Below are 27,210 nucleotides of genomic sequence, written 5' to 3' on the forward strand. Positions count from 1 at the left end.
TGGTATGGACGAGCACAATTTTGTGTAATAAATCAACATTGACTAATTCTAAAACACATGACGGAGGCGTCTCTGCTGCTCTTGATGCACTGTACATTGCTGAGAGGAAAGCTTGTACACCACTGAGTGGCAAGTCGACTGAACTTTTGCCCTGCAAGCATGTTTAACTCTGAAGAACAGCCCTCAAGGGTTCTTGAAGTCAGAGTTCCCACTCCAGGGTGAAGCTGTTGATCGTAATTTGGAGGTGGTGTAGGTCTCACCCATTTGCAGCCTTGAAAACGGGAATAAGACCTTTTGGTTTAGCAGTATTCTGGATTATTCGTGCGTAACGTGAACTGTAGGTGTTCGTTGGTCAGTAATAATGCATGTATTTATTTTGACTGAAGACTATAATAGTGACATATTTCCCTCCCACAGGGACATGGCACTCCATCCATCATCCTCACCTTCATCACCAATATTGGCTGTGGCATCTCCGCCACTTTCCTGTCCCTCACCCTGATTACCTACCTGGTCTTTGAGTGAGTAACCCGCCAGTCAGCTGAGCCACAGACAGTTGTTGGTTCAGTCGTAATTCCCTGACTCCATTACTGCTGTGAGGGTTAGGGTTAGATGATGGATGATGGAGAAACGGCGAAGGGCAAATCGGACCCACAATCGGACTGATTAACACGTGACTCTAACCATCCCCTCTTCAAGAGGCCCTTTCCATCAGGTTTCACCCACTCTAATGCAAATCGGAGACTTTAACCGTTTCAGCTTTACTGCAGATAGTTGTTATTTTCTTGGCTGTTATTTATTACTAGGATTTAAATTAATATCAATTTTAGGATCTATTCTTACAGAAATTCTAATTCCAAAGGGTTCACAAACTGTTTTTTACAAATGGCTCATTCTACAGAAACTTCAATTTGTGTTTTCCCTAGAGTTTAGATAGTGGACAATGTGTAGAAACAGGGAGGCGGTCAGAACGTTACGCCCGATCAGTATAAATACATAATATTAAAAATTTACTTGACACTTTTTTTTTTTTAACTTTAGATTTGTTTCAAATTCTTAATAAATTGGACATTCAACAGTGAAACTGTATGAAATGGTCTTTTTCTCCTCTTTCAGGGAACTGCGTGTTGATATCCCCTCCAAGATCCTGATCCAGTTCTGTTTGGCTTTGCTGCTGCTGAATCTAGTGTTCCTTTTGGACTCGGATCTGGCTCAGAAGCTCAGCAAGGCGGGTCTCTGCATCACCACAGCTTTCTTCCTGCACTACTTCACGTTGGCCTCCTTCACTTGGATGGCTCTGCAGGCAGTCCACATGTACTTGACCATCGTCAAAGTGTTCAACACCTATTTTTCTCGCTTCATGATCAAGTTAGGCCTTGTTGGCTGGGGTAGGTTCGTTTTCCTGCTCTTTACTGTGTGTGTGTGTGTGTGTGTGTGTGTGTGTGTGTGTGTGTGTGTGTGTGTGTTAGATGCGAAATAATGTCAAATGCTCTTCCATTTCTTGAGGCATTCCTCTGGTTGTGGTCATCACTGTCTTGGCCATTAATAAGGACTTCTATGGCCTTCGGTCCTATGGAAAGTTGGAAGATGGATCCATGGATTACTTGCAAGTAGCATTTACTAAGTCTCATTAGTCCTTTGGTTTACACGGAGTTGGGTAGGTCATCTTCTGTGAACATGAAGTTCCTGTTTTAAGCGTAAACCTTTTTGGTTCTTGTCATGTGACCTGCTCTGACCCTGTCTTGTGGCTGGCTTTATTACATGGTGAAACTTTTCATGCAGTTACTTTGTGTGAGCTGCATGTGGCACAAATCCTGGCCAACTTTTCAGCTACATGAAGCAATTAGACACAGACAATTAGTAGCTTTATCGAAGTGAACAGTGGGCCTCCTTCACTAATCTTCCCAAGTTTGTTCTTAAATGCGTTCTTCAGAAGGTCCTAAAGTCCGTCAGATTCATTATGTATTCTCAAACCATGGAACTGTTGTCACATTTGTGCTCCTAAAAGAAGTGTTACTAAAGTGTTACATAAGAACAAATCCCGAATAAATGAATCTCAGAATCTTCATGAAAACGGCCTAAGTGGGTTTAAAGAAGAAATTTCTTCTTAAAACCAGTTGGTGAGAGGCCCAATGAGCAGACAGCTTGTTGCACTTTCATTTTTCAGTGAACCGTTTTCTTTAAGCTCAGACTTTATCTACGTTAATAATGAGATGGAATTTGGAGTGAAGGCTGGATCTAATTCTCCTAATCCTGCTACTTCCCAATGTTGGTGCCTTTTAAATTCAAGAGGGGTGATCATACATTAGTAGGGCTTTCACTGATCGCCCTTTGATAATCAAACCCGAGTGGAAACGGCTCATCTACTGTGAGGACTGGTGGCAGTGGAGATTAGACCATAAGCAAAGAGTGAGATCTCATGGCTAACATGTTGGGTGCAGAAGAAACGACCTGGTATGAAGACCTTAGCAATTTGGACAGGGGCCACATCATTATGGCCAGATGTTTGACTTGGAGCATCTTCAGAACAGCAAGGCTTGTGTGGTGCTCCCATACGCCAGTGTTGAGGACCTGCAGACGTTTGTCTGAGGAGGGACAAACCAGTGACAGGTGGCCAAGGGTCTGAGTGGATCAGACACAAAAGATTTTAAACATTGTCCACTCACTGTCCACTCTGTTAGACACTCCTACCTTGTTGGTCCACCTTGTAGATGTAACATCAGAGATGACCGCTCATCTGCTGCTGCACAGTTTGTGCTGGTCATCCTCTAGTCCTTCATAAGTGGTCACAGGACGCTGCCCACAGGACGCTGTTGACTGGATGCTTTCGGTTGGTGGACTGTTCTCAGTCCAGCAGCGACACTGAGGTGTTTAAAAACTCCAGCAGCACTGCTGTGTGTGACCCTGGACAGGTCGCCAGTCTGTTGCAGAACTGCAGCCACAGTAACTGCTATAAATAACATGACAAATCCTTCTAGCGCGCTCCATCTGCCACGGCACCTTTATAGCACAGTTATTTCTAAGTTATAGCAGGGTTCAAGTAAAGGGGCCACCTTAGAAGGTAAGAAACCTGTGCGGTCCTGTGGTGGAGACTACTCTGTGTAAAAGGATGAGAAGGCGCTTCTGGCTGCTGTTTACTGCTCTGTTAAATTACAGATGTGGAAAGTTTTAATGTAAGCAGTTTAGTAAGCCATTTTTGTCGTTTCAGTTTTGGCGTAATTTGAAAATGCCTGTTACTCTTTACATCGTTTGTCGTGAAATTACCATACAGACTAAAAGAAACGCCCGAAATTACTGGGGAAAAATTACTTGGTTTCATTGACTTCCATTAGAAGTACAGTTGTGTGTGTGTGTGGTGTTTTTTTTTTTTCCTTCTCTTGCAAAGTGCAAAGTCACCATTTTGGAGATATGAGGTTTTGTTCCAACGGCGATATCTATATCCTCCACGCCTGAGCAGCTCAGCCCTTCCACAGGCCAGTGTAGCTCACTGTAGTTGCGTGAAAGTTTCACCATGTACAGCCAGTCTAGGCGTGAGTGTCAAAGTAGTTGCATTCAAGTTGCTTCTCATTACACAGCTGAGAAACTGTTTAATGTGAGATTCAAGCCACTAAAACTGCAGGAAGGTTTGTGTGTGAAGCCACTCTGTGACCTCTCTGTGACCTCTCTGTGACCTCTCTCTTTCCCCACAAAGCTGCTGGTTTAAAATGGATGAAGCCTTCTACGCTGCTGTGATGTCATACTTCTGTGTCACCTACCTGCTGAGCTTCAGCATGTTCGTAGTGGTGATGGTCCTGATGTGCCGCATTAGGAGTCAAAACCCCCATTATGTACGAAAACGGACCTTCATGCAGGACTTCAGGGGCGTAACTGCACTTCTCGTTTTCCTGGGCCTCACCTGGGGCTTTGCTTTCTTCGCCTGGGGCCCTGTTAATCTGGCATTCATGTACCTGTTTTCCATCTGTAACTCTCTGCAGGGTAAGCGGTTTAAATGTGTAGAACTATACACAGCGACTTGGTCCAGGTGATATTTAAATCGTCTGATTACCTTTACAGCACTGAAGAGCTTTAACAGCTAAAAGGTTTAATACAGAGATGCAGCTACGATTATATAGGCTGTCTCAGTTATGATGTTACCATGGAACATTTACAGTGACATGCGTTCTGCAGCTGCACTCAAAGCTCGGCTGCAGCTGAGGAAAGCAGGTCCTCGGTACCACGGTCTTCTGAAGACTCCTTGTTTGTATTGCATTATGCAAAATTCAACCGTCTACTAAGGCCGCTTTGCAGTGTCATCAGAAAGCAGGTGGTGTGAAATGTGCTGGAGAAAACACTTTATCTGAATGATAGTAAGCTGGCAGGCCTGAGTGATGTAAGCCTTCTGGTGGGAAACTCCTTTTTGCTGATAAAACACAGAGCAGCATAAGCCATGGCAGTAAATTACTTTTAAAACACTTAAGATTCGTGCCACAGCCATCCATGGCCAGGGGTCCACAAAAGCACTCCTCCTCTGAGTGGGTAGGATGGCCCTGGCCCTCCCCCAGCACAGCGCTGGCCAGTGCAGGTGTCTGTGGGCTGATATAACAGAATTAGAAGTTAGTGTTCTCATCCAAGTGTGTGGAGTTGTCCAGTGATGTGTTAGCAGCAGTTTAAAAAGCTGTGATGTCTGGTTTCACTTCACTCAGAGGAAGCATGTCCTAGCCTTGTGTATCCGTTTGATTGGGGAAGGCCGAGGTAGCGGGTGGGTTTGGATAGGACTAAAGCGATGGAGGAGAATTGCAAAAAATCAAGAGGAAGCTTCACATTTCAAATCATATCATCATTTGATTTGCTGGACTTTGTTATAAACTGTTCTGACTCTTAAACGTGACCTGCTTTACCACTTTAATGGGGGCAGTCATGGGCTGGAGGTTAGGGAACCAGCCCTGTGACCGGAAGATCGGCGGTTCGATCCCCAGTCCGTGACTGAGGTGCCCTTGAGCAAGGCACCTAACCCCCATCTGCCCCCCGGGCGCTGTGGATAGGGCTGCCCACCGCTCCGGGCAAGTGTGCTCACTGCCCCCTAGTGTGTGTTTCACTGCGCGGATGGGTTAAATGCAGATTTAACGACCAAAGGCCTTATTTTGAGGTAAACACATTTTCTGCAATTATAACTGCATAATCTCTACATGACTATGAAATATATGGTTTAAATGACACAGAAAACGGCAAACACATAATGAAAGTCTCCAGGAGTCGAGTCACTGGTGTTACCGCGTAACTAAACTCTTATTTTGAAATGTCACACTGATGACGTCACTCAATCTCCTTTGACCTGTTTTCTGAGGATCTATGGAGAAAAGCTCATGGTGAGTCCACTGCGTCTCTCAGTTCTCAGAGATCTTCTCATTCAGCTCATGATCTCATATGAAGCTTCTAGCTGACGTCACCGGTGTGACCGACTTTATTCTGAGGTCACTGTGAAAAAATAGAAACACAAATGGATTAAATTCCATATTTTAGTGGACGTTCCCTGATGGACGGCGTGTGGTTTGATGTTCTGTAAAATGCATTGATCATTAAAAATGTCTCTGGTGTTTCCTTTATTATGAGGAACACCGATGACGGTCAGGAACACCAGAGACTCCTATGGAGAGTTTGTATAGATGTTTCTGTAGAACGACCCTGCCTCATTTCTTGGCTGTATTCAGCAGCTCCTTCTGATTGGATCCGTCTTAGTGTAGCAGGGTAGAAATCCAACCTCTCTGGACCTCAGCCTAGCTGCTGGAATTCAGCCAGAAGTAAACAGCATTTTACTGCCAGAAACACTCCATATGACCTCCTGTAGGCTAATTAAGAAAAGCAGCTGTGGCTGGGCTCAGTTTCTGTGCATCGTCTGTTGCATTAAGAAATGGTGGGTTGAAGTGGGTAAACCAAAACCTTCCTGGTTTTCCACAGGATTCTTCATCTTTGTGTTCTACTGTGCTGCGAAGGCGAATGTCAGGAACCAGTGGAGGACGTACCTGTGCTGTGCAGATTGCAGTCTCCAGGGAATCTCAGGTGTGTTGAGTGCTTTATGGTTTTTTTTTTTGTTCTTGCTGAGTGAAACTAATAGCCGATTTAGACGTTGTTGTTGATTACATTGAGTGTGGGTTCCCTTTGGAGTTTACACTGCAGTTTGTGGCCTCTTTCCAGAAAGAATGCATAAGGTCTTCAGTGGAGTCCCCTTTATCTCCTCATCACGACCCAAGATGTCTTTCAGCACCCCAAAGACTCTTCACAGTGGACCTGAAGGATCAAGACAAAGCATATCACTTCACCCCAGTGAGTGTTGTCAGTGTTCCTGTCCCTCAAGCTGTTCCTCTTTAATGAGTCAAAGTCCAGTCCTGATGGGCCTCCTCGACAGCCACAACTGGTTCACTCATCAGAGATTAAAATGAACCATCTGTTAGTCTAGGCTTCACTTTATATCGAGCGGTGTTGCACTGCTTCATTTTAAACATGAATAATCAAGGCTATGATTTTAAGCTTTAGGCTGGTTTTGATGTGGTGAAACTTTCATGCAACTTGTTGCATGTTGTGAGTCGTCTGCAACATAATTTACATGCAACTTATGTAAATTTTTTTAAGTTACTTATTTAAGGTACAAAATTGGACCTTAAAACCACTGCTGTACCTTTTGAGGGTACGTTTACATTGTTTGTACCTTGGTGAACCAGTCATGTACCTACATGGTACCTTTTTATTTCTAACAGTGTACTGCAGCAAAAAGGGGACACATTCCCTGTAAATACCCTTTGATATGAGAGGGAATGTTGGATGAGCAAGCATCTACAACCCTTTGGGTGAATAGTGCACGTGTAAGTGTGATATGTTTGGCTCAAGTCCTGCTTGGATCCATGATCCTTCAAGCTGAGTGGAGGCTGGCTGAGCAACACGGTTTCTGATGACCGTATTGTGAACGAGTGTCTTTGTCTGACTGTTTACGTTCACGTGTTCATTTACAGGTTTCACCATGTATAAGACTTGACGAGGCCTAATCCTGTTGTGTTTTTTGTAGGGAATGAACATGCTGAGACATTGACCACTGTGGTGCCCAGCTCGGACTGTGCTGGTTGGCACTGAGGCCGGAGACACCACGACCTACAGTTAACCATGTGCTTGCTTAGATTTGGACTATTTGTGAGGGAAACCTTTGGTCGATCTGCATACGGTCACATATGAGGGATTTAAGTCTGTAGACACGGATCCTGATTAATCGATACGAACGCCGGTTACACCGTGGACTAAACAGCTCGAGCTCTTATTTGTGTGGTGATTCTGTAAAAGGTACTGAGGTGTGCTCACAAGGGCTTGGATGCAGCTGCCTGTAAAGTTAAACTGCAATGGAAAATGTACAAAAAAAAATGAAATATGTAAAATACTAGATGAAGTAAAAGTATAACAGGATTGGTTAATGAGATTCCAGTCATTATGTATAATTATAAAAGGCTATGTATATACTATGATTTTTTTTATTTATTATAGGTCAAATAGAATTATTGTAGACAGACAGACAGACAGACAGACAGACAGGTGACAAATCAAAGGAAAAATCAACATTAATTGTGAGGTGTTTGGCCACCAGGAGCCACCGGAAAAGCTTCAGTGCACATGGGTTAAGTCCCTGGAACTGAGAACACTAGAGGGATGGAACACCATTCTTCCAAAAGATATTCCCTCAAGTGGTGAAGAGCAAACCCACTGGCCTGAAATCTCTCAGATGTTCCACTGGGTTGGGATCTGGTGTCAGAGAAGGTCATAACGTTTGGATTTACAACGTTTTCATACTCAACCCATTCAGTGACCCCCTGTGCTCTGTGGTAAGGGGCATTTGAAGAGACCACTCCCTTCAGGATGGAAATGTTTCACACAGTCAGAAGAACTTTGGGTTGATTTTCAGGGACCCTTTCCTCTGAGGGGACAGGTGGAAAGAAACCAGGTAGCCACCGGACCCCTGCATTACAGGTTTACGTCACACATGCACTTACGGTGTAGAATTGTGGTGAAGGGACAGTCGTCTGACCCAGGGCCAGCTCTAGCCTTTTGGGTGCCCTAGGCAGGATTTTTGGGGGGGTCCCATCTTGCTGGCTGATATGCTGTAAATTCAGAGGCAGGCTAAAACGTTTTACCACCAGCTGTCCGAATTATATTCATATATACCTTTTTAATTTGTGTATTGCTGATGATGCTCAGTTTAAAGTATAGATAACCATCTCGGGGTTCTAGATCCAGGGATCCGTCTCACCACGTGGTACTTTTTGCTTATCCAGCTAACTCTTGGGTTTATTTTGATCTTACCCCGGTGGCAAAGGCGACAGGTGTGCTTTTCTAAAGCACTGTTACCTCACAGCAAGAGGGGCCTGGGTTCGATTCCCTGGCCGGGCGACCGGGATCCTTTGTTCTCCCTGTTTCCTCTGGGTGCTCCGGTCTCCTCCTGCAGTCCAAAGACATGCAGTCAGGCCAAGTGGAGATACTAAATTGCCCCTGAGTGTGAATGTATATGTCTGTGTTTTGCCCTGTGCTGGACTGGCAACCTGTCCAGGGTGTTTCCTGCCTTCTCATTGACAGCTGGGTTAGGCTCCAACCCCATAGACCCAGGAGGATAAGTGGCTTAGATTGTGTGTGTGTGTGTGTGTGTGTGTGTGTGTGTGTGTGTGTGTGTGTGTGAGATTTTTCTCCTTTTTGATGTCTCCTAGTGTTTCATGTGATGGGTTGTACATCATAAATATCACCTTTTTATGAGGATTAATCACAGCCTGAGTGTCTGAACCTGAATTCGCAGAGAAAGTTGGTAACTGCGGTTGTTTTTCGGCGTTTGTGAAGCTGAAAGCCTCAGTGACCACAGGGCCAAGTTCAGCAGACACTGGGTTCCTGACTACTACAGCATATCCAAACCTAACAAGTGGTTGACTTGTTTTACAAAGACAGTTAACAACTTTCTCTATTAATCCAGGTTTAGATACTCGGGTTGTGATTCACACATGAACGCGTTGCGTCTGACAAACAGCCACTTGCGTGAAACATGAGGAGTAGAGTGGCTGATTTATATTTTCAAAGAAGAAAAATGAAATCTATGTAAAATGTAGGACATAAAAATGTATTTAAAAAAACTGTCAGTCCCTGATTGGTCAGAAGCTCACGCTGATGGGTCCAAGAAACCAGTCCAGGAAATCCAGGGTAAGATGGATCTAAGCTTAGTCAGCTGGCTAAGCAGGAAATCCTGCTTTGTTAGACAGACCTCTGATCAACTCCAACAGATGTGTACATTCTTGTTTTCCCCCCTCACTCAAACATCTTGGACAACACAACGGTGCAGTAATAACCCAGAAATGTTAGGGGGCCCCCTGGCGCCTGCAGATGCTGCTTAGGCAGATCCGGCACTGATTAGAACCTTATTTTTTCCTCATCTCTAGAACAGTGTGAACTCTCAAAGGTGCCAGTGTTTGTAACGAGGGTTCAATGTTCTGCAACCTTCTATACTGTAACACTAATATTACTGTGATGTCCATCTGTTCGTCAGTCCTACGACCTGCCTTGACATTTTCAGTCACCTTGCCGTTTTCCCGTTTATACCGCACTAAGGCATGAGCATCACTGATTGTGGTCAAAAGCGCTCAGTCTTATGTGCTGATGTTCTTCCCATTTGTCACCTTGGTCACTGTTTCTGTTCTACCATTAGCCAGTCGAGCGGTCTTTGTGACTGGAGCTCCTGCCATCTGGGCCCCAGTGATGAATCTTTTTCAAAGTCACTAAGACGTTTTCCTCTTGATCCGAAATTGAGGCCAAGTGGACCCGCTCAGCGTTTTACCTGCCACAGAGCGTAATTAGATTTTTACCGCTTAATTAAGTCAGACTTCTCCTTTAATTTCTCACTCATCTGTATGTACTTTATTACTGTAACGTTCAGAGTGCGACCGATATATAACCATGTATGAGTGTATAAATAAATCAAATAAAACACGTCTCGGAATGTTCATTTACATGTTAAGACTTCTGCACACGGACACCACACACTCTTCTCACAGCCCCTCCACACACCACACACTCTTCTCACAGCCCCCTCCACACACCACACACTCTTCTCACAGCCCCTCCACACACCACACACTCTTCTCACAGCCCCCTCCACACACCACACACTCTTCTCACAGCCCCCTCCACACACTCTTCACACAGCCCCCTCCACACACCACACACTCTTCTCACAGGCCCCTCCACACACAGACACCACACACTCTTCTCACAGCCCCTCCACACACCACACACTCTTCTCACAGCCCCCTCCACACACCACACACTCTTCTCACAGGCCCCTCCACACACGGACACCACACACTCTTCTCACAGCCCCCTCCAACACGGACACCACACACTCTTCACACAGCCCCCTCCACACACCACACACTCTTCTCACGGCCCCCTCCACACACTCTTCACACAGCCCCCTCCACACACCACACACTCTTCTCACAGGCCCCTCCACACACGGACACCACACACTCTTCTCACAGCCCCTCCACACACCACACACTCTTCTCACAGGCCCCTCCACACACCACACACTCTTCTCACAGGCCCCTCCACACACAGACACCACACACTCTTCTCACAGCCCCCTCCACACACTCTTCTCACAGCCCCCTCCAACACGGACACCACACACTCTTCTCACAGGCCCCTCCACACACGGACACCACACACTCTTCTCACAGGCCCCTCCACACACGGACACCACACACTCTTCTCACAGGCCCCTCCACACACGGACACCACACACTCTTCTCACAGCCCCTCCACACACGGACACCACACACTCTTCTCACAGCCCCCTCCACACACCACACACTCTTCTCACAGGCCCCTCCACACACGGACACCACACACTCTTCTCACAGGCCCCTCCACACACGGACACCACACACTCTTCTCACAGGCCCCTCCACACACGGACACCACACACTCTTCTCACAGCCCCCTCCACACACCACACACTCTTCTCACAGCCCCCTCCACACACAGACACCACACACTCTTCTCACAGCCCCTTCTAAGCACCAACACACACCAATAGATATAAAATCAGTTCAGCCTTAGATTCGTTGATGCATCCACATAAACTATAGGATTATTTCTGTAATAAACAAGTAAAAATATGCACACGCATGAATTAAAAAACAACCACCACCACTGTAAACAACATTCCTTACAATCTGCAGCAGTGACAAAGCACTAGATGTACTGTTCGTGTCCAAAGAAGACTCCAGAAATTCACACACACTATTAATCTCACCAGCATGGTCGACTCTTGCTGTCCGTGCCAGGCCGAACGTAATTCAGTGCTTCGTTAAGTTTGTTTGAGCAGCAGATCAGTGCTGATTTGTGCTGGCAGGTCCTGTCAGGTTACCATACATACAGCCTTATAAAACTAATCATCTTGTGCAACATAATATCCTGGAGACATCAGCTGATCAGGAGTACAGGGACCAGTAGATGATGTTGAACAGCAGGTAGGCCACAGGGAAGATGATGCGAGAGTACGAGTCGATCATGTAGCTGTTACTCATGATGAAGTTGATGTTGTGACGAACGGAGCGTTTCCTCCAGAGCCTGGTGCCCTCGGTGGGCGGCGGCTCAGCAGACGAGTTTCTGGGCGGGGCGGCCTGCTCAGTGCTGGGAGTGGTCGGCAGCTCCGGGAAAGGTGAGAGATCAAGCTCGTTGTCATGGAAACAGCCGTCATATGCCATAGCCTGGGTTGCATCATAAGACACTGGTAGCTGTTATGAGAAACACAGAAATACACATGGTGGTCATTTCTTTTGTGTTAACAGCCTGAAAAAGAAGCGCATTGGTCAGTTCACACTGAGTGCCTTTTGACAAGGGGAAGTCCACCGATCTTATTCACATCTCTGCATAGCTCAGTCCTTGAGGTCTAACTGGTCATTCTGAGTGGTTTGATGTGAAACACGCCATTTTAGAGAAACTTCGAGTCACAATGCCTCACAGTGGTGGTGATAGGAACCAGACATCTGAAGAGTTTAACACCTCTAAAAGTGAGTGACCCACAACCTCAACCTCCACATTTCACCTCTGCATTTAACCCATCCGTGCAGTGAAACCCCACACACACACACACATACACACACACATATATATATACACACACACACACACTAGGGAGCAGTGAGCAGACTTGCACGGTGCAGTAGGCAGCCCTATCCCAGGGAATGATTGGGGGTCAGGTGTCTTGCTCAAAGACACCTCAGTCACGTACTGTCGGTTCAGGGGATCACAGGGCCGGTTCCCTGACCTCCAGCCCATGACTGCCCCACAGAAGCTCCCTCACAGAAAGCCGTTACATGAAATGGTTGTGAATACGTGCGGAGATGCTGTTGTATAGTAGTTCTGAGAAGATTAAACATATGGTCTTGAAAAAATTTGGCCATTTTTTATAATTAATTCATAGCGGAGAGGTGCACACAAAGCTGTGAGGAAAGGAGTCTTCAAAGAAAAGTTTCTTCTATCAGATTGATCTGTTTTACCATCATCGACATTATATATAAAACTCAGACGCATGTAGGTACACTGGGGGTTTGGACCACAAATAAAAACAATACAGTGCTTTTTCATGCGCTCTAATGATTATATTTGCTAGGAGACATTGTGACCAAGGGTTCCTCTCCTCACCACTGTAAAGAAATCTGAGTCGGTTCCTCTAGAATGATTTCACATCCAAATGCTCCAGAAGGCTTATTGCATTGTTTCTGTTAGAAATATTCAAACATTTTGAAAAACCGGTGGAATTCCCCTTTAAGCATTTTCTAGTCGTGTGTCTGACGGAACAGACTGTAATCAGTGTTTCCGGATCCGTGTTGTGTGTAAACTCCACAGAGATCCAGTCAAGACACTTCCACATTACACAGAGTTCAAAACTATATTTAAAACTCATTCGTGTGCAAAGTTTGGTCGTCCCTGGTCAATTGACATGTTTTGCTGCATTTTAAAGTGAAAGTAAATGTGTACAGGATGTGAAAATCAACATCTGAGGGGTTTTTCAAACTTTTGTATTTTAATAATTTAATAAAATCTGTTTTATCCAATTGCGATGGACTGGCAACCTGTGCAGGCTGTATCCTGATGACCGCTGGGATGGGCTCCAGCACCCCCCCCCCCCACCCCCCCGCGCCAACGGCCATGAGGGAGAGGCGGCTTAGAAAGTGTGTGTGTGTGTGTGTGATATTCACTGATGGTGATGGGAGCTATAGGTTGCGACCCACACAGATCTGAGTTTTTATATGTAATGTTTATATTGATAAACCAGTGACTAGACAACACGCGGACTATTTTGCCTTACAGAGGCCTGCATGTGCCTCACCACCCTGAATTAATCTTAAATATGCTTTAGGCCAAAATCTTGTTGCAAACCAACTGGAACCATTTCCTGCCACAGCTTTCTGTGAGGCGCCTTTTTACAGGCATTAAACGCTTTGGATGTCTGGTTCCCATCAAAACCACTAGGTACAATTCTGACTCACTGGGTTCTGCCAGAACAGAGCATTTCACGTCAAACCTCTCTGAATGGCTTCTACATCTTAACTAGTTAATCATACAGCACATCTGAAGAACTTCCCCTTCAAATCTCGGTTCCTGAGTGCACCGCCTGACAACCACCAGTAGATGGCGACAAAGCCACAGTGGAGACAAACATGAAACTGGAAATCTTATAAATATTAAATCATCTAAAAACATATGAAGAAATGATTGACGGTCACACTGAAGGGTCAGGACCTTTCCCCTCTTGAGCTTCTTCATCTCCTCCACGGTGGTGAAGTAGTTCACGGCAGCATATTCAATGACGGACAAGAAGACGAACAGGAAGCTCGCCCACAGGTAAATGTCCACCGCCTTCACATAGGACACCTGAGGCATGGATGCTGAGACGCCCGTGATGATGGTGGACATGGTCAACACGGTGGTGATGCCTGCGTAGAGGAAAAGACAGAGGGTGATTTAGATCTTTCAGAAGTTCAAAAGTTCATAAACACAAAACTTCTTCATTGTTTGATCTTTCATGGTATCATATACAGTCATGTGCAAAAGTTTGGGCACCCCTAGCCAAAATTCGTTGCTTGTTTTTTGATTTTTTACAAGTGGAAATAAGTTAATAGATCCTCAACAAAGAGCAAACGTATTTATTCATTTGACCAGAGGCGCCCAAACTGAAGGCCGTATATCTCCACATCGCTGCTGTGGCCCTAAAACACCTGGAAATTTGCAAACCAACCATTCCAAGACGTTTCCAAGGTGGGCTGGTGTGTTTCAGACCCTGAATGCACTAAACTCCATGTTATTGTGGGAGTCCACACTGTAGTATAATACAGGTCTGATTTACAGACCTGGTGTAAATTACAGCCATCTGATATCACATGCAGTGGCCCCAGAAAGTATTTGGACACTTTATTCTGAGTTCATGATCCCATCAATCTCGACGACACCACTGTGAGATAAACAGCCCCAGACGTTGATGTTTTCCACCACTGTGCTTCACAGCGCCCCTGTGTGGTTGGAATGTTCTCCTGGCTTTCTCCACACAAAGGATCAACCATCAGTCTGACGATCTGCCATCAAGCCATGATACGGCCTAAAGAACTTCACTGAAGTGTCCAGGTACTTTTTGGGGTCACTGCATGTGGCCTCAGACTTGCATGTGTTTGTTGTGTCCATGCTGATCACAGTAAGAGCTTTATTAGATTTTCCGCGGTGGCTGTAGTTCACACCAGGTCTGTAACTCAGAGCTGTGATATCCCACAGGTGGGTCTCCAGTGTGGACTCACACAATAACGTGGAGCTCAGTGCATGCAGGTCAGTCTTTGTGCAAGTCTTTGTCACAATAGCCTCAAACACACAGCCCGAAACTCAGGTCCTCATGTTTCACTTCCTTCTCCTTGTTTTTCTGTTTGGTCACATCAGCCAGTGGCGCTTTATGGAGTCAGCTCACTCGGCAGGCTCGAACACGTGGGACCAGGACCTTCACTCTGCCAGTAGCATCAGGTCAAACATTACCTTATACAGACAGCAGGGGGCTTCGGGCACTTGCTGTCACTCTGATTCTCTCTCTCTCTGTCTGTCTGTCTCTCTCTCTCTCTCTCTCTCTCTCTCTCTCTCTCTGTCTGTCTGTCTGTCTGTCTGTCTGTCTGTCTGTCTGTCTGTCTCTCTCTCTCTCTGTCTGTCTGTCTGTCTGTCTGTCTGTCTGTCTCTCTCTCTCTCTCTCTCTCTCTCTCTCTCTCTGTCTGTCTCTGTCTGTCTGTCTGTCTGTCTCTCTCTCTCTCTCTCTCTCTCTGTCTGTCTGTCTGTCTGTCTGTCTGTCTCTCTCTCTCTCTCTGTCTGTCTGTCTGTCTGTCTGTCTCTCTCTCTCTCTCTCTCTCTCTCTCTCTCTCTCTCTCTCTCTCTCTCTCTCTCTCTCTCTCTCTCTCTCTCTCTGTCTCTGTCTGTCTGTCTCTCTCTCTCTCTCTCTCTCTCTCTCTGTCTCTGTCTGTCTGTGTCTCTCTCTCTCTCTCTCTCTCTCTCTCTCTCTGTCTGTCTGTCTGTCTGTCTGTCTGTCTGTCTCTCTCTCTCTCTCTCTCTCTCTCTCTCTCTCTCTCTCTCTCTCTCTCTGTCTCTCTCTGTCTCTCTCTCTCTCTCTCTCTCTCTCTCTCTCTCTCTCTCTCTCTCTCTCTCTCTCTCTGTCTCTCTCAATAGTAAATCTTTACATCTTTTAGCTTTTCTGTAGGAATGTTGGTATACGTACAAAACCTCGTATCTCCAAACTGGTAACTTTACAGAAGGAAGAAATCTACTTTACTTTTAATGCAAATCAATGGAAGCAGAAATATTTCCATGTCATTTTTTTCACAATGTAAGGAACAGGAACTGTCAAAAACAGGAAAAACACAAAAATGAAGATACGAGGTTTTGTTCTGACAGCCGTGATATACAGCACTCTCCAAATTATCGGCACCCCTCGTTAAGATGTGCTGTCAGGCTTCTAATAATTGTATTATTTTTTTTAAAATAGGGCAAAAAAGCCCAACGTTTAATTCAAGTGCATTTATTCAGTGGGAAAAATGAAATTATCTGTGCCACAATTATTGGCACCCCTGATGTTAATACTTTGTACAACCTCCTTTTGCCAACAAGACAGCGCTTAATATGGGAGAACACAGAGAGAGGGATCTTCCACTACTCCTCTCTGCACAGTGTCTCTAAATCCGGGGTCCTGGGTCCTCTCCTGTGCACTCTCCTCTTCAGCTCACCCCACAGGTCTTCAGTTGGGTGGAGGTCTGGGGGCTGAGATGGCCATGGGAGGAGCTTGATTTTGTGTCTGAACCGTTTTTGTGTAGATCTGGCCACGTTTAGGGTCATTATCTTGCTGAGAGACCCAGTGATCTTCAGCTTTCGGGCAGAGGCCACCAGATTTTGATTTAAAATGTCCCGGTATTTCAAAGAGTTCATGCTGCCATGGACCCTAACAAGGTTCCCGGGGCCTTCGGCAGAGAAACAGGCCCACAGCATCACCGCCCCCCCCCCCCCCCCCCTCCCCCCGTACTTCTCCCGTGAGGTGCTTTTCCGCTTACTCGTCTTTTGTGTTACACCAGACGCACTTAAGAGTGTTTGTTGCCAACAAGCTCTATCTTGGTCTCATCTCAGCCTCCCAGACAGCTTGTTGGCATGTAGATGGCGCCTGATGGTTGTTATGGAGACTTTGGGACCCCAAGCTGCTGCTCTTTGATGCAGCTCTCTAACAGTGAGCTTTGGAGAACTTCTTACTTCTCTTCCCGTCCTCCTCGCTGAGCGTGGTGGAGAGATGACCCTGCGTCCTCGTCCAGGCTGGCCCGCCACTGTTCCAGTTGTTTTAAACTTCTCGATGATTCCTCTGACCGTAGATGTGGGCAGGTGGAGGCAAATGCCTGACTGATGAAGGCCAACACACCTGACTCGAACGGTGCGTTCTCTCGTCTTTCCCATGTGGAAGAGTGGATTAGAGGAATAGGCCTCTGTGTCACGTCATATCTTATACCCCAGGGAAACAGGAAGTGATGAATTACAAATTAAAGGTTCCGAGATACTCTGATCAACTTTATAAACCACAGTAGAAATGACAGAAATGCTTCAATTACATCCATTTTCTAGGAATTGTTAGGGGTGCCAATAAATGTGGAACAGGTGATTTTATGAAAAATGAATGATTTCTTAGTCAGGGAATTTTTTCTATAAATTCAGTTAAATGTGACACTTTTCTACAATTTTCAGGGAGATTATGCTTCTGAATTAATTTAAGGCTTTTAACACGTCTTAACGAGGGGTGCCAGTAATTGTGGAGGGTGCTGTACATTTTTGCTGGCTTTGTTGCCACAGTTACCTTTTATGTTTTGTGTATATATGAATATACACTGTGTATATAAAACCGAAAAGAATCATAACTTTGTAAAAAAAAAAAAAAAGATTTAACATTTTAAAAATTCAGAATTCTTTCATTATTCTAGGTAAAATTGAACATAAATCTTTTATTTTTAGGTCAGATGGCTCTCAGGTGGATTCACCTACTGAGCAGAGGTGTTTTGCACAAAACTGTGGAGAGCCTGCCAGCTTGACTCCATGATGTCATTATAGCGAATGTACTTAGAAATTCTGTTGTGAATGTAAAGATTTCAACAATTCTACACAGCTTGTGAGAAATTTCAATTAAATTAGAAAAGAATGCAGAATGAACTCATTAGCACTGGTTATGTTAGATTTTAGACCCTACTGTATTGAATCGGTGATTTCGCCTCTTATTTTTCTGCCTTTGCAGAAAATCACGTGTTTTTTCTGACACTTCACGTTATTTTTATGTGAAGAACCTTTACTGTTGTCAGATGTGAAAATGTGTGATCATGTGCTGTTTCAGGGCCACAAGATCACATTTTTATATATTTAAAGTGATTTTTTTCAATGCCCCTGAGTTTGTTCATCCCAGTCTACACACAGATCTACAGATACTACAGGACTTTAGTCCATCGTACCTGATGAAATTTCAAATCTCCTGCCATTTTAAAATAAAGCATAAGTTTATCACCTGTTTGGGAGGAAATGGCATTGCAGAGAGCTTAGAACAAGTTTATCTGCTTCTGGTAACAAGTAATCAGTGTAATCAGTGTAATCAGTGTAATCAGTGTAAATCCGGTTACTTATATTTTGGAGTTCATAGGAAGATTTTCTACATGTTAATATTTTAGCTGAAAGCATGTAAAACATCACCAACACACAGTACACGTTCTTCACTGCATGACCAGTAATAATCGACATATACCAAAAAAATGTGGCCTAAATCATGTTGTACTCAGCATAAGGTGACGGGGTCGACAGTTTTCCAGAAAGCTGACATTTTAGCAATTTTTCAATTTAAAATATATGAATAATTTGTAGATGTAATTAATGAGTCAAATATTTAGATTTAAATTTATTGCACAAACATTCATTTGCAAAAATGTTTTTCCTGTTTATTGTTTTCATAAGTGCGAGTTCAGAAAGTGGGGACTGAACATTGTACAGATCCACTCTACCTATCAAGTGTGTGTGTGTGTGTGTGTGTGTGTGTGTGTGTGTGTATAAATACATACACCACAAAGCAATTTCTGACATGCGCTGCTGAGTAATGCCCGCATGCGCTCCAGTGAATGGACCTTAATGGCAGCAGGTGGATTGACGAACAGCAGTAAAACTACTCATGGCAACATCTACTACACCAGTATTTCAGTAGAAGGCAATAGCCGTGGCTGATGTAGTAGTTATTAGTTTTACAGGTATCACAAATAAGCCGCACAACACACTGTACAAACTATAAAACACGCTAAAGTTAGCCTTTCACCTGAAGTCAGGCTTCTACTCATCTGCCGCTGTGCCGTCAGTTACAGGTTGGCTGGACTAACATTTAGCTTTGGTTTAGCCTTTATCACAGCAGCCCACTAACTGGGCCTGTGTGTCCACTAGCCCCACTGGCACCTCTGTTGGTCAGCTGCATCACACAGCAGTGTCTCAACTTGTATCCATCCAGCCAAGAACAGCAGGACACGACTAATGTTTACTGAACTGCAGAGTCTGACACTCGGAGATGAGTGTACAGGACACACTGATCAGACGAAGCAACATTTAGCACCGTTTGTTCTGAGCCAGAGAAGCCGCACAATAAAATGTTTTACATTCAGCAGTTACACCTAGTTCTTAGTATTAATTACATTAAGTAACAGTAAATACTGACTGAATATACAGGGAGATTCACTTGAAAGAGGCCCCGTATATTCTGTAATAAGTCTCTCTGGGATGAATCAATCTGAACCAAACAACGTGCAATGAGCTCCTCAGTATATGGAGTTTCCAACAAGGCGTCGTGTGAGGCTGTAGCTCTTCTCTCCAGTCTAATAGACGGTGACGTCATTTTAAACCCTTATAATAAAAGAAGCTGAACTCAGTTTGTTTTTCTACTGAAAGTCGACCCGTTTTTCCCCAAATCTGGGCTCTAAACTATAAACAGACGGCGTCTCTTCAGCGATCTGCTCTGGAAACATCACTTTTAGAGAATAACACAAAGAGCGGCCGAGATTTTTGGCTTTCAGCAGTAAATTGTGAGCGTGTAGTGAAATGTGGAGATCAGAAAACACACGTTCTGATAATTTGAGGAGCTTTTACTAAATAAATAAATAAATAAATAAATAAATAAATAAATAAATAAAATTAGCATTTATTTCACACAGTTACTGAATAATTTGCCTAATGATTTGATCATGTAAATTTAGATGGACAAACCGAAACATCCCCTGGAGAATAAGGGGTTAAACTGATAGTAATAGCAATGTGTCTGAACAAATGTGTCCCTATGTGAATGAGTATGTGAGGTCGATGATGTTGGTTTGCAGAAATGGCAACATTTTTACTGACCTATTAATACAGGGTTAAAAAGCGAGGCGATACCTAAGGAGACTCTGGCTGGGACGGCCCTCCTGTCGATCCAGAAGGAGACCCAAGACAGCATGACCATGAGCATGGTGGGAAAGTACGTCTGCAGCATGAAGAAAAAAATGTGCCTCCTGAGGATGAAGTTGATGTAGAGTCTGTTATACCAGCCTGAGAGAGAGGAAGAGGCAGGAGAGGAAGAAGATTTATCACCCTGAACGGAGGAAATGGAAACACAGCTCAGTCAGACAGAGGCAGATGGGAGACTCAAGTCAGTTCAAGCATAAAACGTAAACCAGCAGCAGTAAAAACAGTAAAAATGCTCAGTCATGAGACACAGAGAGTCTGTGGAGTGTGGAGCAGCACACAGTAACAGAGGGAGTGCTTCACTTGAATCCTGCTACATAACACTGATATAAACATGCCATAAGCATCTCATTAGTAGTCATGACACATTTTCTTCAGTAGTACAGACAGAAAACGTGCCCCATAGTGATCTTTGAGTCTCGGTTATGCGTTACTGCCAGTGACGGCCAATCAGATCCATAATTACCTACAAATACTGCATCATAATGTACACCGGTCAGGCGTAACATCCTGACCACCTCCTTGTTTCTACGCTCACTGTCCACTTTATCAGCTCCACTGACCGTATAGCTGCACTCTGTAGTTCTACAGTTACAGACTGTAGTCCATCTGTTTCTCTGATACCCTGTTCTTCAGTGGTCAGGACCCCCATGGACCCTCACAGAGCAGGTACTGTTTGGGTGGTGGGTCATTCTCAGCGCTGCAGTAACACTGACGTGGTGGTGTTGGTGTTAGAGTGTGTTGTGCTGGTCTGAGTGGATCAGACACAGCAGTGCTGCTGGAGTTTTTAAACCCTGCGTCCACTCACTGTCCACTCTATTAGACACTCCTACCTTGTCGGTCCACCTTGTAGATGTAAAGTCAGAGACGACAGCTCATCTGCTGCTTCAGTGGTCACAGGACGCTGCCCACAGGACGCTGCCCACAGGACGCTGCCCACAGGACGCTGTTGACTGGATGCTTTCGGTTGGTGGACTGTTCTCAGTCCAGCAGAGACACTGAGGTGTTTAAAAACTCCAGCAGCACTGCTGTGTGTGACCCTGGACAGGTCGCCAGTCTGTTGCAGAACTGCAGCCACAGTAACTGCTATAAATAACATGACAAATCCTTCTAGCGCGCTCCATCTGCCACGGCACCTTTATAGCACAGTTATTTCTAAGTTATAGCAGGGTTCAAGTAAAGGGGCCACCTTAGAAGGTAAGAAACCTGTGCGGTCCTGTGGTGGAGACTACTCTGTGTAAAAGGATGAGAAGGCGCTTCTGGCTGCTGTTTACTGCTCTGTTAAATTACAGACGTGGAAAGTTTTAATGTAAGCAGTTATTCTTAACTACTTTTTAACAAGTAAACTGTTAAACTTTTAAATCACGATGGCATTTCTTCTCTTTGCTTATACGTTTTCGATTATGTGTGAGTGCCTTCTGGCAAACTAATACAGCTAAGCCAACACTAGCCTGCTGGCAGTAAGAGTTCATGACGTGATTAAATCAGTAAAATTGGATTTCCTATCTGAATATTAAGTATTTACTCTAAATTTGACTTATTCTTACCTGAATTATATGTTGTATTGTATATTGTAATATACTGAATTGGTTGGTTAGTGTAGTGGGTAACACCTTTGCCTTCTACACTGTAGACTGGGGTTCAGTCTCCCACCTGGGTAAACACCCTACACTACACCAATAAGAGTCCTTGGGCAAGACTCCCAACACCGCCTTGGCGTTTCTGTGTAAAATGATCAGATTGTAAGTCGCTCTGGAGAAGAGCGTCTGCTAAAAAATGTAAATGAATAACATTTTTAATTAATCCTTTTTCCTTCAAACGATTTCTTATGACAGCAGCTTGCTAACTTAAAGAAAGACTTCATAGAAGTCATATATTCAACCAGCCAAGACGAACGTGGTGTCTGAAGTTCACTTCTTTGCTCTGAAGCTACAAGGTTAATGCATTTAATGGTTAAAGGAAGCTCCTGTCTCAAATTCCAGTCGACCTGATTTAACGTAAAGGGAAATTGTGTAAATTGGACATTTTGATAACCTGTTGCTTAAGTAGGGAGTGCTCCAGTACTCTTTCCACCGCTGTAATCTTCCTCATTATTCCAGGCAGGAATGCTGTGAAATCAGGGTGAAGGCGAAAGCTGCTTTTTGTCACACTGAGGCCTGTTTTACCATTTATCTCATGGTGATTCCAGGACGTGGCTGGCCGATATCAGCGAGCATCAAAAAGCAACTTCTACCTAGAGTCCCTCCCAGCAGTCCTGTGGTCATACATGCCAACAGGATAGACAAAATAGTGGACACAGGGGCCAATAGGAGGAAGCACATACCCGTACTGCTGTAGAAGGCTAGCCCGTAGGAAGGTTGGAATTCTTCAATAAAAAACTGCGAGAGTACGATCTCGTCAGTCCTTAATGAATCGTTCCCATTCTTCCAGTAGAGCATGAGGTCGTTTTCATTGTATGCGTCTTCAAGAGAGCACAGAGGGGGAGGACAGGGGGTGGACAGAGGTGAGACGGGTGACTCTCCTTGAAGATGCATGGGCAGCAACCGTCAGAGGAGAGACGGCAGAGCCCTGCACAGTCTGGCTCTCTAGCCGTCTCTCTTCTGAAGCTGAGGACCATGCGCTTTACGTGTTGGGTGTTGTGTGGAGAGGTGGATGAAGTTCACAACCCATGTCATGGAGTTAAAGTCGAGACCCCCAAGGTAAAATATTCCTCCAGTAAAAGTAGAAGTTCCTCCCTTTAGACCTCCACTGGAGTAAAAGTACTAAAGTATTTACCTTCAAATGTACTTAAGTATAAAGTAAAAGTACTAAAAGAGTAATTCTGGCTCTGATGTCCTGTTATCATTTTTATAACCAGACTGGCTTCATGAACTCATTTCAGGTGAAAGTCCTCCAGCGTCTCTCTTGGTAAACCAGTCTTTTAACCTCAAATGTTAAGAAATTTTTGAGTGGCACTGTTTAGTGACGGGTGCCTAGAAACAGCAACTTAATCAGTATCTACTAGTTTATTAATGTTAGTTAAAAGTTACATAACAGTTAATTTTGCATTAATAATTTAGAAGATGACATACAAATAAAACCAGAAATGCTTTTATAAATGAACAATACATCTTTATTAATACATTAATTGGACTTGTGACTTTATAATGCTTTTTGTTTGCCTGATGGTAAATAATGATTAACACCAGCTTGATATGAGATTTCACCCCTTCTCCTCGCCCGCAGGACCAAAAGTCAACTTTTATTATGTTAATTCACAGAGAAGCACTGAGGCAGCAGCTCTGTGGTGCAACCAGAAACTACAAATATATAAATATATATTATACTGATTGTTGATTGTTGTTGTTGTTGTTGTTGTTAGTGTAATATCTTCATATCATTATCATCAGTATAAATTGGTGCACACAGGAAAAATGTGTGCATCACCAAGTAGTAAATTATCCTGTCTTAAATGACTGCATAGACTAAAAGACATTAAGACATTTCATTTATAATTATTATGGCATTTATGAATTATGTTTATGCAACAAAGTAAATTCTTAATATTAAAGTTATTTATAATTGATGAAATATGTAGTCATTGTTAAGAAACTACAGTTAAGAAATGAATTATCCATATGTCACCATGTAAATGGTTAATAATTCAAACAGAACTATTATTAACAGCATTAATAAAGTATTAGATAATGATTAAGTTGCTGGTTATTAGGGAATGTTATTATAAAGTGATGCGTAGTTTTCTGAATCAGTTAAACCAGGTGGCTAACAAGGTGAGATTTTATTTTAGAATTGTCAGAAACACATAATTAAAATTAAATACGTAATTTTGAGATGAATAGATTACGACTAACATTCTCCTCAAATTAGCGATGTAATTAGATCAGATTTTAAATGATAAATGGTCACTATAAAGCTGTTTAGCAGATTCTCCATAAGGGGGTCCTATTATCAATTAAAAATCACTTTGTGTGCATCATGGAAAAAGAGGAAACCCACACCAGCAGGATATGACAAACGCACATAATAAATGAATAAATGAATGAATGAACAAACAAACAAACAAACAAACAAACAAACAAATCATTTCCTAGGACTGAGCTGAACAGCTCTGAATATTCTGCATACATTACACGCTGGAAATGCATCAAATGTTCAGGCTATTTAGGCAGAGCTGTCTGGGGAGCATTAGTGAGGAGGTGACTACTCCACTGTCAGCTTCACTCTGCTTAACTTTAAAGTATTAAGACTAATAAAAGTACATTTTTTAGAAAATCCGCACGGAATGTTTTTATCAGATAGGCCTATTTTTATTATTTCACCTTCAAAAAACACATTGATTACTCAAATAATCATCTAAATAAAGTTATATGACAATTTATAGTGACAGCCATATTCATTCAATATTTATCATATTATGCTCAGGATTTTGGTCACGAGACCAAACAAAACAGAAAATCCAAGTGTGATTGTGAACACAGGTATGAAAATCACAAACAATGAAACAGGTGCTGTTAGACATTAATCCAATATGTAAGTATAGACATTTAATCACTGTTACTCGATTAATAGTCAGAACTGTCAACACACACACCCACAACAGTACTCACAACTCTCCAGCTCCAGGGAACAGTTCTGTGTGTCTAAAGGAAAACTACTGAAGTCCATGGAGCACAAAGCGGTCACGGTGATTCTGTAACAAAGCACAAAACCGTTACCACACTAATTCAGCACCGGAGTGACGGCACTTAGGACACAAAGCCCCAGCACACACAGCACTGTCAGTTACTGAAAGCAGCGTAATGGGTCGCTGGGTCCCTCTACAGCCTAAATACCTGGAGGGTATTTCACCTTTACACCATTGCTGTAAATACAAACCGCGTTACTGAGCCCCCTTCATGGACGGCAGTACACGTGCATGAGCTGAATCGGACTTTGCATGAACACTCGACACACAGGCAAACAGACGCTGCTTACTCTGGTCTCAATTTGGTCTCTGTTTGAGTTTCCGGTCTCAGTCCAATCTCGGGCTCTGTCCAAGATTCCGGTCTCAGTCCAATCTCAGCCTCAGTCTGAGATTTACTGCTGTCTCCGTCTTGTATCTGTCTGGGATTCCGGTCTCAGTCCAATCTCAGGCTCTGTCCAAGATTCCAGTCTCAGTCCAATCTCAGGCTCTGTCCAAGATTCCAGTCTCAGTCCAATCTCGGGCTCTGTCCAAGATTCCGGTCTCAGTCCAATCTCGGGCTCTGTCCAAGATTCCGGTCTCAGTCCAATCTCAGGCTCTGTCCAAGATTCCAGTCTCAGTCCAATCTCAGGCTCTGTCCAAGATTCCAGTCTCAGTCCAATCTCGGGCTCTGTCCAAGATTCCGGTCTCAGTCCAATCTCGGGCTCTGTCCAAGATTCCAGTCTCAGTCCAATCTCGGGCTCTGTCCAAGATTCCGGTCTCAGTCCAATCTCAGGCTCTGTCCAAGATTCCGGTCTCAGTCCAATCTCAGGCTCTGTCCAAGATTCCAGTCTCAGTCCAATCTCAGCCTCAGTCTGAGATTTACACTCGTCTCAGTCGGGTCTCAGTCTGAGATTCCGGTCTCAGTCTGAGATTTACACTCGTCTCAGTCGGGTCTCAGTCTGAGATTCCGGTCTCAGTCTGAGATTTACACTCGTCTCAGTCGGGTCTCAGTCTGAGATTCCGGTCTCAGTCTGAGATTTACACTCGTCTCAGTCGGGTCTCAGTCTGAGATTCCGGTCTCAGTCTGAGATTTACACTCGTCTCAGTCGGGTCTCAGTCTGAGATTCCGGTCTCAGTCTGAGATTTATGCTCGTCTCAGTCTGAGATTCCGGTCTCAATCCAGTCTTAGTCCGAGATCTTGTCTGTTCTCTTGCTTGGTTGCTTCCCCCTTTTCTCTTCTTTGCTTCCTCTGACAGTGTCTTCTTCGGTCTCTTCACAGCCTCTGTATACTGTGTGTACTGAGCTGGCTTCTTCTAGCGAGCTGAAGACCCATAGTGGCAATGACACTCCCATTTTCTCTGTTTTAATCAGTTTTTGCATTCCATTATTATTTTTGAAATTTTTTTTCGCTTATCCCCCCTCACCCCATAGAAATGTGTTACCTTATATTCAAGAAATATCTCCTAAAAATTAGTAACTTGTACTTAATGGTGGTTTTGATTGGTAATTAAATAAATTAATAAAAAATACATAATAAATCATTTTGTTTGTATTTTTTTTCCTACATGTATGAATGCTTCAAAAATAGAAATAGAAAAGCATCAAAATGGCTTGGAATTAAATCCTGTTGACTTACATTAAAAGTAAAGTGTTTTGTTTTCACCTGTAAAGGTATATTATATATATAAGGTACTTGTTTTTCTTTGGACAGTGACAAGGGGGGTTAGTCATGGGCTGGAGGTCAGGGAACCCCTGTGACCGGAAGGTTGTCGGTTCGATCCCCTCGGCTGACGGTCCATGACTGAGGTGTCCTTGAGCAAGACGCCTAACCCCCAACTGCTCCCCGGGCGCCGTGGATAGGGCTGCCCACCGCTCCGGGCAAGTGTGCTCACTGCCCCCTAGTGTGTGCGTTCACTAGTGTGCATGTATGTGGGTGTTTCACGGGGTAAATGCGGGGGTCTAATTCCACAGTGTGGAGACACTGCAGGCTAATGGTTGTAAATTCTGATATACACTGTACCATGTGTGCAGATCCATTACTACATATTCATGTTAAGGGCTGACGGACACACCTTAACGGAAGTTCTCCCTCAGGTATTCACCCTGCTCGACACACCTGACTAAGTACACACGCCTGTGTGTGCACGACGTTCACACCAGGAACCACTACTATACCCACCTTTGATGAAAGGAAGCCGCCTACATTAAACGTTCTCTTGCGTCACTCTGATAAATCTGAGTGAGTTACCACTTAATTTATCATTAAATCTACTACAGGGAGATTCACTCGAAACAGGCCCCGAATATCCTGCTGTAACTCCGGTTAGTACGAAGCAATCCGAACCAAAAAATACGCTACATACCTTCATGTGTAAACGTTATATGTATATGGACTGATACGCTACGTACCTTCATGTAAGCGATTGCATTAGAGGCCATGCTGGATTTGATCTCCGTTTTCTGTTGCTGAATGTATC

At 44.1% G+C, this 27,210-nt stretch overlaps 2 protein-coding genes across 6 annotated transcripts in view; one reads left to right on the top strand and one right to left on the bottom strand.

The window, feature by feature from the left end:
- The window catches only part of LOC108442444 (adhesion G-protein coupled receptor G2-like), a 57,269-nt gene extending 48,844 nt beyond the window's left edge, over nt 1-8,425 (top strand). For all 4 annotated transcript variants that reach the window (XM_037547333.1, XM_037547334.1, XM_037547335.1 and 1 more), the window contains 7 exons: nt 418-521; nt 1,117-1,388; nt 1,507-1,606; nt 3,692-3,975; nt 5,935-6,036; nt 6,172-6,300; nt 7,037-8,425. In XM_037547333.1, coding sequence (XP_037403230.1) covers nt 418-521; nt 1,117-1,388; nt 1,507-1,606; nt 3,692-3,975; nt 5,935-6,036; nt 6,172-6,300; nt 7,037-7,101 — 1,056 coding nt within the window. In that variant the 3' untranslated portion in view covers nt 7,102-8,425. The remainder of the gene's footprint in view (nt 1-417; nt 522-1,116; nt 1,389-1,506; nt 1,607-3,691; nt 3,976-5,934; nt 6,037-6,171; nt 6,301-7,036) is intronic.
- Nucleotides 8,426-11,025: 2,600 nt separating this feature from the next.
- Nucleotides 11,026-27,210, bottom strand: part of gabrr3a (gamma-aminobutyric acid type A receptor subunit rho3a) — a 48,899-nt gene continuing 32,714 nt past the window's right edge. The window contains exons 5-9 of one of the 2 annotated variants that reach the window (XM_017722499.2): nt 24,678-24,760; nt 22,394-22,531; nt 20,002-20,154; nt 13,804-13,997; nt 11,026-11,792 (exon numbers count right to left, since the gene is read on the bottom strand). In XM_017722499.2, coding sequence (XP_017577988.1) covers nt 11,487-11,792; nt 13,804-13,997; nt 20,002-20,154; nt 22,394-22,531; nt 24,678-24,760 — 874 coding nt within the window. In that variant the 3' untranslated portion in view covers nt 11,026-11,486. The remainder of the gene's footprint in view (nt 11,793-13,803; nt 13,998-20,001; nt 20,155-22,393; nt 22,532-24,677; nt 24,761-27,210) is intronic. The other variant, XM_017722500.2, reaches the window with a different exon arrangement.

This window comes from Pygocentrus nattereri, chromosome 18, assembly GCF_015220715.1.
Source record: "Pygocentrus nattereri isolate fPygNat1 chromosome 18, fPygNat1.pri, whole genome shotgun sequence".
NCBI lineage: Eukaryota > Metazoa > Chordata > Actinopteri > Characiformes > Serrasalmidae > Pygocentrus > Pygocentrus nattereri.